This window comes from Apteryx rowi, unplaced genomic scaffold, assembly GCF_003343035.1.
Source record: "Apteryx rowi isolate R43461 unplaced genomic scaffold, aptRow1 scaffold_107, whole genome shotgun sequence".
In the NCBI taxonomy this organism is placed as follows: Eukaryota; Metazoa; Chordata; class Aves; order Apterygiformes; family Apterygidae; genus Apteryx; species Apteryx rowi.
The window spans coordinates 1,266,396-1,277,919 of record NW_020447275.1 but is presented as its reverse complement, the minus strand read 5'-3'; the positions used below and the strand labels follow the sequence as shown (position 1 = coordinate 1,277,919).

General features: G+C 37.7%; 1 protein-coding gene across 1 annotated transcript in view; it reads right to left on the bottom strand.

Moving 5' to 3' along the window:
* Window positions 1-205: 205 nt before the first annotated feature.
* Window positions 206-11,524, bottom strand: part of STK33 (serine/threonine kinase 33) — a 33,272-nt gene continuing 21,953 nt past the window's right edge. Inside the window, exons 10-11 of the mRNA XM_026070715.1 lie at window positions 4,352-4,597; window positions 206-373 (exon numbers count right to left, since the gene is read on the bottom strand). Of these exons, the coding sequence (XP_025926500.1) occupies window positions 206-373; window positions 4,352-4,597 (414 nt within the window). The remainder of the gene's footprint in view (window positions 374-4,351; window positions 4,598-11,524) is intronic.

Sequence of the window (11,524 nt, the reverse complement as noted above, 5' to 3'; positions counted from 1 at the left end):
TGGATGTCCTCTTACAGGTTAGGAGTTCATACTGCTGTTAGATTTTCTTCAATGTTAAAGGAAAGCTAAAGCTTTCTGATTAAAGGGTCCAGGAAGGTAAAAAGACAAACAGTTCAGGATATATTTGTCCGTCCTTATAACGTCTGCTCATTTTGGCACAAGTAATAGTTGTTTACTCTGAAGTCTTTCAGAGTTGATGGATGTCCTATGATTTCTTTTTGGTTCTGAGTGTGACAGCAGGCTTCTGTATGTTTTTATTTCCCAGTCCCTGGGTTGAAGGCCCTATGGACTTGTCCAATTCTCCCCTCTTCTCTTGGCACTCCAGATTCCACTTTGAAATTGATACTGGAGATGTTGACCTACCTGCAGGGGACTATAATTTAAAACAACAAAATGAAAGACTACATCTTTTTATACTCGCTAGAAAGGTGGGAACAACACAAATATGAACAAAGTAGTGCAACAGAGAACAATAATAATATACTATGCCAGTTTTACTCTACTGTAGTATATATCATAAAAATATGTAAAAATAAGATCATAAAGGAATAAAAGCACTGCATTATAAAAGATATTTTTAATCTCTCTTTATGGTACATAGGGAGAAGCTTCTTGCCTTTAAATTTTAAATCCCATCTTTAGGAGATGAACTTTCTTGTTTTAACAACTGTTTACAACTGTATCTCTGATTTTAATCTTCACTAGCTAGGCTTCTGAATCAAGATCACAGTTATTAATTCATCACAATATTCAAATACAATTTTAAATTGTATCTTCATCTTTCATAAGTATGAGATTGTTCCTTGGTATCTATTTCTCTGGTCTGTTTTGTGGTTAAAATTCAGCCTATATATGAGCCTATCAATGGTCTTAATTGGACCAAGACTTATTCTCTGGTTTACAAGTTACTCATCTTGCTGTAAGATTTATTACTTTGGAAAACCAGACAAAGCTAGCAAAACAACTGAATATTCCTGGGAACATATCTTTAATTGATAAGAATCAGTGATTTTAGTAGAAAAATAATGATTTATACCTACTGAAGAGCTAAGCCTTTTTTTTCTTCAGTATAATGACAATTTCTTGACTTGCAAAAATATCACTCTCTAAATTGCTCCTTGTAACACTAGCAATACTAAGTACTAACAGATTAAGTAGTCCCATATTTTTAAAGCTTAAAAACATGCTCCTAAATCTACAGGTGGAAACCCAAATATCTAAGCCTCTGTCACCTCAAAGGGAAATAGCAGGTCCTCAACATTTTGTTTCCTGCCTGAACGTTAAACAATATTTTACCAGGAAAATATGACAACTAGTCTTTAATTACACATTACTTTATCTCTTAATTAAAAAAAAAATCTTTCAATAAAGTGTTAGCAAGGGCACTTGAGAAACTACTCACAGTGCTGGAAGTCTTGAGGGTCATATTCTTCTTTCTAAGTGTTCCATTTGGTAAAACAGGTGTGCTGCTTTCTTTCTTGCTGATCTGTGAAACAAGACTGAAGGGGCTGAAGCAATAAGCTGATATACTTTGGGGGCTTAAAAAGGCCCTAGAGAACTTGCATCAATGAAGTAATTGTGAACATGGATCTACTCGTGGGAAAGGAACAGTCCAGATAAGTGACAACATCTGTATGTTCATCATCAGTAAAATTCTTACACAGCTAAGCTCCTGGAAATGTGCTAAGCACACTTTTCCCCTTGGGCAAAATCATATTCCTTCTCCATTGCAGAACACAGAGAAACAGGCTTCATAAAGAAAAAGGAAGAAAAAAGGTAAAGCATTTAGAGGAAAATAATCTAAAGCAGGTCTACATGATCCTCAATTCAGAACTGGCAGTTACAGTTACAACACAGGAAAAGTGATCTTGAGCACTGACTGTTCTCTGGAATTGCTGGCTGGACAAGCCGTGGTAGCCAAAAAGCCAACAAAATGCCCGGCATTGTTGAGATGGGTATTGAGAACAAGACAATACATACCATTTTGGTAATATATAAAACCTCGGTGCATGTGTATCTTTAGCACTGTGTGCAGTTCTGGTCTCCACATCTCAGGAAGGACACAGTGGAGTTAGAAGAAGTATAGAGAATGGCAATTATCAAAGTGATGGAGCACCAATATATGAGGAGAGATTAAAAGGCTGGAACTCTTTGATTTGGCAAGAAGGTGAATGAGGAGGGATATGACCGAGATTTTGCTTAATTAGGAATGTGAACTGTTCACCAAATCCTGTACTTCCCAAATGAAGGAGTATTTGATGAAACTAATAGAAGATCAGTTTAAAACAGGAAAAAAAAGTATTTATTTACACAGAAAGTAGTGCATTTCTGGATCTTGCAGCCATGGGCAGCTATAGAGGTAGATGGTATCAGCATATTCAAAAAGGAACTAGACATATTCATTGACAACAGGTCCATAATGAATACTAAAAGGATTAGGTTGGGATGTACCTTCTAAGAACACTAAGAACAATTCTGGATGCCAGGTTACTACCCAGGAGGAACCAGCTGGGCTTGCACATTCTCCCTAAATAGCATTTCCTGTTGTCACTGTCAGAGATGGAGCACTAAGCTAGATGATCTGACCCTGTAAGGAGTTCTGTACATTCTTGGGTTTTGTCTATCTTGCTTGACAGACAAAAAAAGAGACCAATGTTTGGGAAGATCAGTTCTTCACAACACCTCTATGACTTCCTATGTAATGGATTTGGAAGGAAATAGTGCTCTCAGGGAGACATCCTCTGTAATTCTTCTGCTAGGCACTGTGACCCAACTGACAACTTATTTGCAGGAGCAACTACAGCTTTATTTCCATACAGCTGTGCTGCATTTGGGATATGCAAAGATTTTTTTCCCCCCATACAGTGAAAATCTTTGTGCCAAGTCCTGCATTTTATCTTGTATGGGAAAGAAGGAAGAGAGGAGAAAGATAAGCAAACTCCAACACAAGCACTGCCACGATTTACTTGTATGTATGTTGTCCATGCAGTGGAATTCAAAACACAGCTTTTGGCCTCTATCTGTGGAAGGAGCGCCAGGGTTCCCTGAAGGATACTCAGCATAGTCCTCACTGAGAAAAGAAGTGCCTGCAGACAGCATGCTCAGAAAAAGGAAACTGAAATCCCCTGCAACTTGTATCCCATGTCTAGGTTAGCACAGAAAAGAGCAGTAGCACTAGTATCACCACCTCTACCTCTTCAGGGCCCATCTTTAAGAAAAAGTAGTTTTCAACATGTTTTAAACAAATCTTATTCTATTACAGTCTGGAAACGCTCCTTGACCGAGCCCTTCAAAGGGCCTTGGTAGAAAAACGTCCTCCTACCAAGGCTAGACATTTCTGGGCATGTCCGTCATACAAAATCTTGTTGCYCAAGGATCCTGAAAGTGAAGAATGCAGTTTTGGTATCTCCAGTTAGAGTGGCCATGTAACAGAATTTCCAGAACTGTGATTTTGATTCTGGCATCTACAGTGTATTTAAGTCTTTTTTTTCTTTTCTTTTCTTTTCATATATATCCCTCACTTCTAATTCACACAATAATATTCAACTATAATAAATATGTATTATTACTTCATATCAGAAGCTCATTCTTTGCTAAGTAGACCCTTTTTGAAAGCAGAACCCATCCAATATTAACAATGATGCCTTCAGCCTGTGGTGCCACTTGCTGCCTTGTGACTGATCAATCTGAGAGCCTTAGAGGTCACAGCTAATGCAGAATCCTTAGTATTTTCATTATGGTTTTTCTTTGCTTCAGCTGAAGGATTGAGAGAGGCACTATGAAAGAAAATTCAGTATCTTGGGCAATTACCTAAAGAAATCAAGTGACTATCCCAAATATTAAACTTTGGACTTTGTTATTAATAGTGGTTTATACATTTGTTGCTTATGAAACATCATTTTCTTTTCTTTTTTTCTCCGCCCCTCCATTAGCATCCCAAGATGGCTACTTACATTACTCAGAGGGAAAATATATGGGCTGTCTATAAAAGATTCCCCTTCATTGCCCCTGAATATTGCTATCTTAAGATCCTACTTTTTTCTGTCATATTCCTACAAACACACACCTACACCTGAAAAGAATGAACTTGCGCCATTACGTGCTAGGGACTTCTGGTATTCTGGGTCAGTATGGTTTCTTGAAGTACATAGCACTTAAATGATACTGTACAGTGGAGACTTCACCCTATATCCTAATGTTTATTTCTATTCTTATACTACATATAAATGTTTCACCAGACACCAGCAGTTGTCCCTTGCACCAGGTCCTGCCCAAAATTTCCTAATTCACTTTTAATTCTACTTATCACTTGCTTTGCCTCATATTTTTAAAATACTGCATTCAGCCTCACCTGTTTCACTGCTGTGGAGGATTTATTGCCCCCATTCTCTGTTTCAGTTTCTGCACCAAGTTTTATGTTACCATTGTTCCTGGTAGGGCTTTCTTGGGCTTCACTGATTTCCTTCTGTTGGCATGCAGTAGCTGGGTTATTTGATTCTTCTTCTACACTGCATACTTCACCAATGTCCAGATTATTATTCCATTCTTTCATCAACTCCAAGACGTTACATGGTCTCTGGACAGCATGCGTGTCACCCTAGACATAAGAACAGATTTTATTAATATTTGACTCTACCGAATCTAGGGCATATTATTAAAAACGTAAAACCAGTGTAGTGGCCCTACTTGTTATAAGCCATGCACTTTAATCCACACTCAGAAACAAAAAATCTTTTCCAAATGCTGATCATCACTCACGCAGTCCTAACATCCTATCTCTTTACTAAAGTCAGGAGGAAAGATCTTTCCCCTACAACTCCCTCACCTACAGATCCCAAAAATTTGCAAAGGAATTTTGACCCCAAATTCTTCCTAGCTCTTTCTCTAACAACCCCAATAATGACAAAACCAAAGAGCCAGAGCATGGCTCTGGGATTTTTCCACTGCCCATGTTTCTGTATCCATCAGTATTTCTTTATGCTATAGGGCGTGTGAACATCGTCTAGACAACATTTACATCCCATTTTACTTAGCCTAATCTGGAATGGGCAGTGAATCAGTCTATGGGTTCAGAAGAAAAAAATTCACACAGGCAACACTTTTTGTTAGACTTGTTGGGCTCCTGTCCTCTCAGCTCACACGACACGATTTGAAATAATTTTTGTTTGACTCCTTTGGTCATTCAGTGAAGTTGGCAATTATGTGTCTGACAGTTTGGAGAGAAAGGAAGCGCATAGTACACGCAAAGTTTGTTCTCAATGCCAGAGATGGCCTGTTAATTATTTTTAAGGCATAATAATTTGCATTAATGCCACCAATCTTCCGAGGATCTCAGAGCATTTCACTAACAGTAGGGATAGTTTTCTAACTATGCAGTTATTAGATAATTTGTTATCTGCACTGTACAGACTGGCAAACTGCATCATAGAAAATAGAATTAATATGGCCTTTTCTGAGGTTATACAGTGGATACAACAGAGGAAGGAGGTCACCGACAGAGGATGTTTTTTCAGAGCTCCTTCCCCCATCTTATTAGTAGCCTGACAATTCTTATCTCAAACCTAGGTTTTGTTTTCTTTTACCTAAGGACTAGTATTTACAAAATATTTCCTTTGTTTAAATAGATGGCTATGCATATATATGTACCAAATGATCAAGGAAGAAACATTCATATCCATTAGAAAGGTAGCATTTGATTTTAAAAAACAAACTAATATTTTGCAGATGCAAATTCACATTTGCAATTATGATAACTGTGGGCAAAACTGATGACACAGATTTTAACTACCTCTTTTGCAAGAATAATTATGTAGTTAAACATGTAGAGTGCAGTGAATTGCTCCCACAAAATCAGAGGCTGAGTTTAGGCCTTTTTAAAAGATGTGGGCCTTACAGAGCCAGATAATTGTATACCACATAAAAGAGAAGAGGGAGTTTATTTCCTGACAGTTTTTAAGAAAATAGAACCATTTAAGTTAATTATCTGCATTGGCTCATTTGAACACCTGTTGAGTTTAATTCACTAGCATCTGATGCCAACTGCGGGTAAAAGGATGGAGGTTTACTAAATGACAGATTCTATTGTTTCAGTTTCTTTTGTTTCCATTTCAGCTTTTTTCTGCTCAATTTTTAGGAAGCAAATTTTAGCAGAATTCAAGACAGAAATGCAGAGATGTCCAACTATTTCTGGAAAAGACTGAAGTATTTTCTCCTTGAACACATCTAACATTCCCAGAAAGACACACAGTTTCAGTTTGATAAGCACCACCATTCTGCTGATCTTAGTGGCGCATTCACCACCACCACCACAGAGGACAGGCTGAAGCGATCATTTTCAAGAGCTGTTCAGAGAATTAGTCCAGAGTACTTTAGGTGCTACATGAAGGGCCAGAAGTTGGCTAATGGTATTAAGGAAAAAAGATTTTAGGTAACACAGGTAAACCAAGAGCATGCAACAAAATTGTTAAATTCTTGATTCATTATCTGACATTCATAATCAAATAAACATGCTACTGAAATAATTAAAATATTGTAAAGGTAAATAGAAGAGCCTTCAAATGAGGTATGATATACAGGAAATGGAAGAACAAGATATCTAAAAAAATACTCAGAAGTGAGTCATGAGGAAAGCTGGCAGAGGCAGAGAAAAGTCTTGACACATACAGAAAGGTCCTAGATTTGAAAAACAAAAACAATGTAACTACAGACAGGGCAAAATGGAGCAACTGTCTTGTCTGCTTTCTTGATTTTTTCTATTCAGAACAAAGCTAAAGACAAATGCTCTTAACTCAGTTTAGAAAAATCTTGACTACAACTGTCAATTTAAAAAAGGTGATTCTGATCCACAGAAATGGAAAATCTAAACGTAAGATAACTAGGATGGAATAAAGTTACAAGGATAGCAATAAACCAACAAGTAATTATAGATTATAAAAACAAAAGGGAACTTGTGTATTAGAAAAATATTGTGGAGTGCATCATGCAACTGCTTTTTATTTTATTGAGATATGAAAACAGAATGTATAATTTTACTGGAAGCAGAAGTGTTGAAGTTGTTTCAAGATCCATATTTTGTACAGAGCTAAGGTGTATGTGAGAGATTAAATCCCCTTGTGTTCTTAATATTTTAGTCCTTATCATTCTTTTCAAATGCACACTCTACAGAATCACAGAAAACACTGCAGCAGATCTTCTCATATGTCATCCAACCCATTCGTCATCACTTCAGTCAAGGGCAAAAAAAAGCAATGCTGTGCTCTCATCCAGTTTCTGCCTTTGCTTCTAGACAAAGTTATACTGTATATTGAGCCTGGGTCTCCTGCATCTTCATTAAATACTCTGACCACCAGGCTACCATGCAAAAGGATCGCATCTCTGCCAGCTGTTAAAAGAAAGCCGTGATTTTCATTACTTTCCGTACAGAAACTCATCAGTTGTGTTCTGCAGGCAGAGGGATCAAATCAGTGACTGCAATGTGATTTTCTGAAGGTCTGGGGTTTCTAAATCCTAATCAGGCTTTGTTGCGGTTAGGCTCTGAGCTGCCCAGCACCGCCCAGGGAGGGAGCTCTACGTGCACAAAAAGATGCACCTCCAGGCATCTACGAAAATTTAAAATGAGAGGCTTCCTTGTTACAGGGAGAGTCCTAAGAAGATTTCTTTTCAGAATCTCTAAGGAATCCTTAGGCACCTAAGTACTTCACTAGACCAAATTTTTAAAATCCTTGCATAACTTTGGAAACATGCTTAAATAATTTGCAAAACAGGAATATACATATATGCTTTCTGCTGAACTGGGGTTATAAGTCAGAACACAGAGGATTTGGGTGTTTTGTTTGCTTGCAAATGTCCATCTACGCCCAAAGAAACAAGAAATCTTACCGTGCGCCTAAACTTTATATTCAGGATCTTGCTTTTACTCTCCGGTCAAGCAGATTCCTGCACTTGTAAATTTCACCAAAAATCACAGCAATAACAAAAAATTCTAAATCAGACTTCACCTTCAACATGCTCAAAAGCTATTCCAAGAAGAAGAAAATTTGTAGGAGAGGCAAAAAAACCCCCAAAACAATCTTGCTACCTGTGTGAAAACACCATCATCTGTTATACCAGCCCCAAGAAAATATTACATTTTCATTGTGGGAAGTGAAGCAAAGGAGATAGAGTATTCTTACACTTAAAATATATCATGATCCATACAACATGTAGTATTAGGTAGAAAGAATGGAATAGAGCATGTTTTAAAATATCTAGTTTAACAAACTGATTGGAAATTATAGTATCAAACCAAAATATATGCAGCTATATAAATTCATTGAAAAATAAGGTTTACCCTATGCTTCATGAATATTATACTTAGTAAGTAAAACCATAGTTCTGCAGATCATGCAGAAACAACACCTAGTGGTAATATGATATTCTGCTATCCTGTCATCTTTTTTGCTTTTACTTTTTAGCAGCTGTAAAAAGTTAAATTTGTCTGGAAAAGTTGTAACAGGTATAAAGCTCAGAATAATCAAAACTAGTAACAGAACTGCATTAATTAGTATTTCTGGTAAATAATTAATCATCAACTCTTTGCATAGCCCACGGCCAAAACTATATGTGGTCTCAAACTGACAACACATAAACCTCTAGAGGCAACCACTAACTAAAATAGAGCTTGAGGTCATTTGTTTAGCTATAAGTACACTGTAATTTTTAAATGAGATTTTTTATTGTTAAAGTATAGTTCTGGAATAAGTTCTGCTGCATCTATGTTTGAAATGTCAGTTTTAATTATACAGAATGACTTGTGACTTTATAAATTTTTAGTGCAGATGGTAGGGATTTCCTGGTGGGAGACTGTGGTGCCAAATGCATTAACTTCTATGCAGAAGCTCATGTGTCACTTGGCACCAAGGGGTTAATTTTTTTACACGCAAAATTCTCTACATGATAATGCACTTTCGTGCTCCCCATCTGGCTATTGCAGAATCACAAAGGCTATGAAGGCACAAGCATGTGGCAGAAACTGATGTCCTGATTTTCAGTGGTACCAAGTATCTGCAACTCCCACTGAAATAAGCTGGGAGCCACAGGTGCTCAGTGGTTCTGAAAACCAGGCCACATTAAGGCATCTTAAGGAACAGTTGTTAGACAATTCTGCCCAGTGTCACTTCTCACTTAAAGTCCCTGTTTCTTCGCTCTGTACTCCTCTTAAAATCTAAGTTTCTTACTAGAAATTGAAAAGTATTTAATTACCACTTCTAACATCACAATAAGTAATACATACAAAAACCATAAGCAGTACAGGAGAAGGCAACTGGGAGCTTCAACTGAAACAAGCACATGGAAGGTACGAAACAACACCAGAGACTCTCCATCACAGACAGCCTAATGAAGCTGTGGAATTCTTTGCCACAGGTTAATTTTTACATGATTTTAAACATATTTGGACAAATTAGTGAAAGAAAAGTCAACTGAATTTTATTACCAACACTCTCCTTTGGTTCAGGAAACCCTGACCAACAAGTGACTGAAAGCTGGTATAATATTCCAGTACTGAATGCTTGTCTAAGCATCTATTCTTGGWCACTGATGAAGATATGAGACAGATGAGAAAGACCTTTGATAGAAACTTGTACAACCATACTGACGTTCTTAGCTCCTTATACAAAACAAATAATTGATGTAAATAAAACAAAAAGTTTAATAAAAAAATGCAAGTCTCAGTAGTAAACAGAGACAGGAATGCATTTAATAATTAGAGTGTTAAACAAGCCCCTTTTGTATTTATGAAAACAGGCATGTTAGTTGAAACCATTTTTCAAGCAAGTTAGTGGAACTGCAGGAGGACACAAGGAAGCCACGGGCACGGCAGGTGCACATGCGCAGCACAGAAACCCACAGAGCAAGTTCAGCCAAGTACCATCCGCAAGCAGATCGGCTGCACAGTGCGTTCACAGCAGGTTGGAGCTACTGCTCAGAGGCAGATGGCTGTCAAAGCCTCCTTTCAAACTGGAGACTCAGCAACCTATGCCTTAAAATGGCACTGAAAATCAACAAGCATTAACACAGAGGTATTTAGAAATCAAAATGTCTCCTTGCAATTCTGCGGCAAGAGGAAACACTGACTGGCCACATACAGGAAAGCTATAAGTGGGAAGGAGATATCACTGTCTGAAGCACTGTCTGGTCCACAAAGTTCTCCCTTAAGGTAGCAGCTTTAAATTGTGCTAGGAGCAGAGCAGCTGGAGGAATAAATGGATTCAGTGTATTTGCACAGCTCCTTTCTGACTGCATTCGTTTCTGACCAAAGAGCGCCTGCAGATGCTGCCCGTAGCACCACACTTTGGAGGGGGCTCCCCAGTGCAAGCGAATTCTGTCAGCAGTCTACAGTGGCAACATCTCAACATCTGTAAACATCCAAACTTGAGGAAGAATCTAAATTATCGCTCTGCATTAAAACTAATGTTTAAAGGTGTTGCACATTGACTGTGAAAGTGCAAATGAAAGGCAACTAATATGGGCTTGAGTTTGTAGATATTTTATAGTCAACTGGGCTACAACCTACTTTTTCATTGAAGAAAAGCACAGTAAGTTAAAATCTACCATGCCTGAACTGTTGTATAATATGAAGAGGAGGAATGGTTTACTATGAATTACAGCAAGGTTTTGTTTTACTTCTACACGTAATTACGTTATCCTATGGAATTTACTCTCAAACTTCATGAATATATGTGGTGATAGGACATAAAATCACACAAATGGTAGTTTTCCACACCTGCAGCTTAATGAAGCAAGGACAGTAAGGTACTCATAGTATGGCAGGGCAGAACTAGGATGAATATTGTCTCATTTTTCAGGCCTTTTTAGAGTTATCATATTTGCTTGTGGCTTCTCTCTCTCCCACAAGGATGCATGGAAACTGAGAAAAAGGTTTTTGTTCAGCTATAGTCAATTAGCAGGAAAGAAGAAAGATGGGTATCCTAGTCCAGAATGGTTCTTTTGTAGATGAAGATATAAGGGAAAATAAGTAGTCAATTTTAAACAATACAGAGATTTATCCTCCCATACACCAGAATATTTTCAAACGATTCACACACGCTTCTCTTTCTACATGGCATTGAACCCAGCTACAGGAGAAATTAAGGTTTATTATCATCAGTGTTACCTTGGAATAGCAAACATATCCATTCCTTCTGTTTTAATCTCAATGAACTGCAAAATAGGGCAACTGTTTCAACAAACAGCTGAAAGTTCAATATTCTCACAGCACTGCGTTCTGCACCCCAGCCAGGAAGGTAGGAACTCACAGGTCCCCTTCTAGAATTACAATTCACTTGCCTTCAAAATGGCCAAACTTCCCTGTAACTCAATCCTCTGTTTGTAAATTTGGAAAGAAAAAAAAATTATTGCAGTTACAGGAATGCTGTGAGAATTAATTAAACATGACCTGAACCCATATTTCCATATTAAGTGAAAACATGCGCGAAATCAGGTGAAGCTGGTCTGGATAAGGGTTCAGTGTCATGCAGTATAAAGC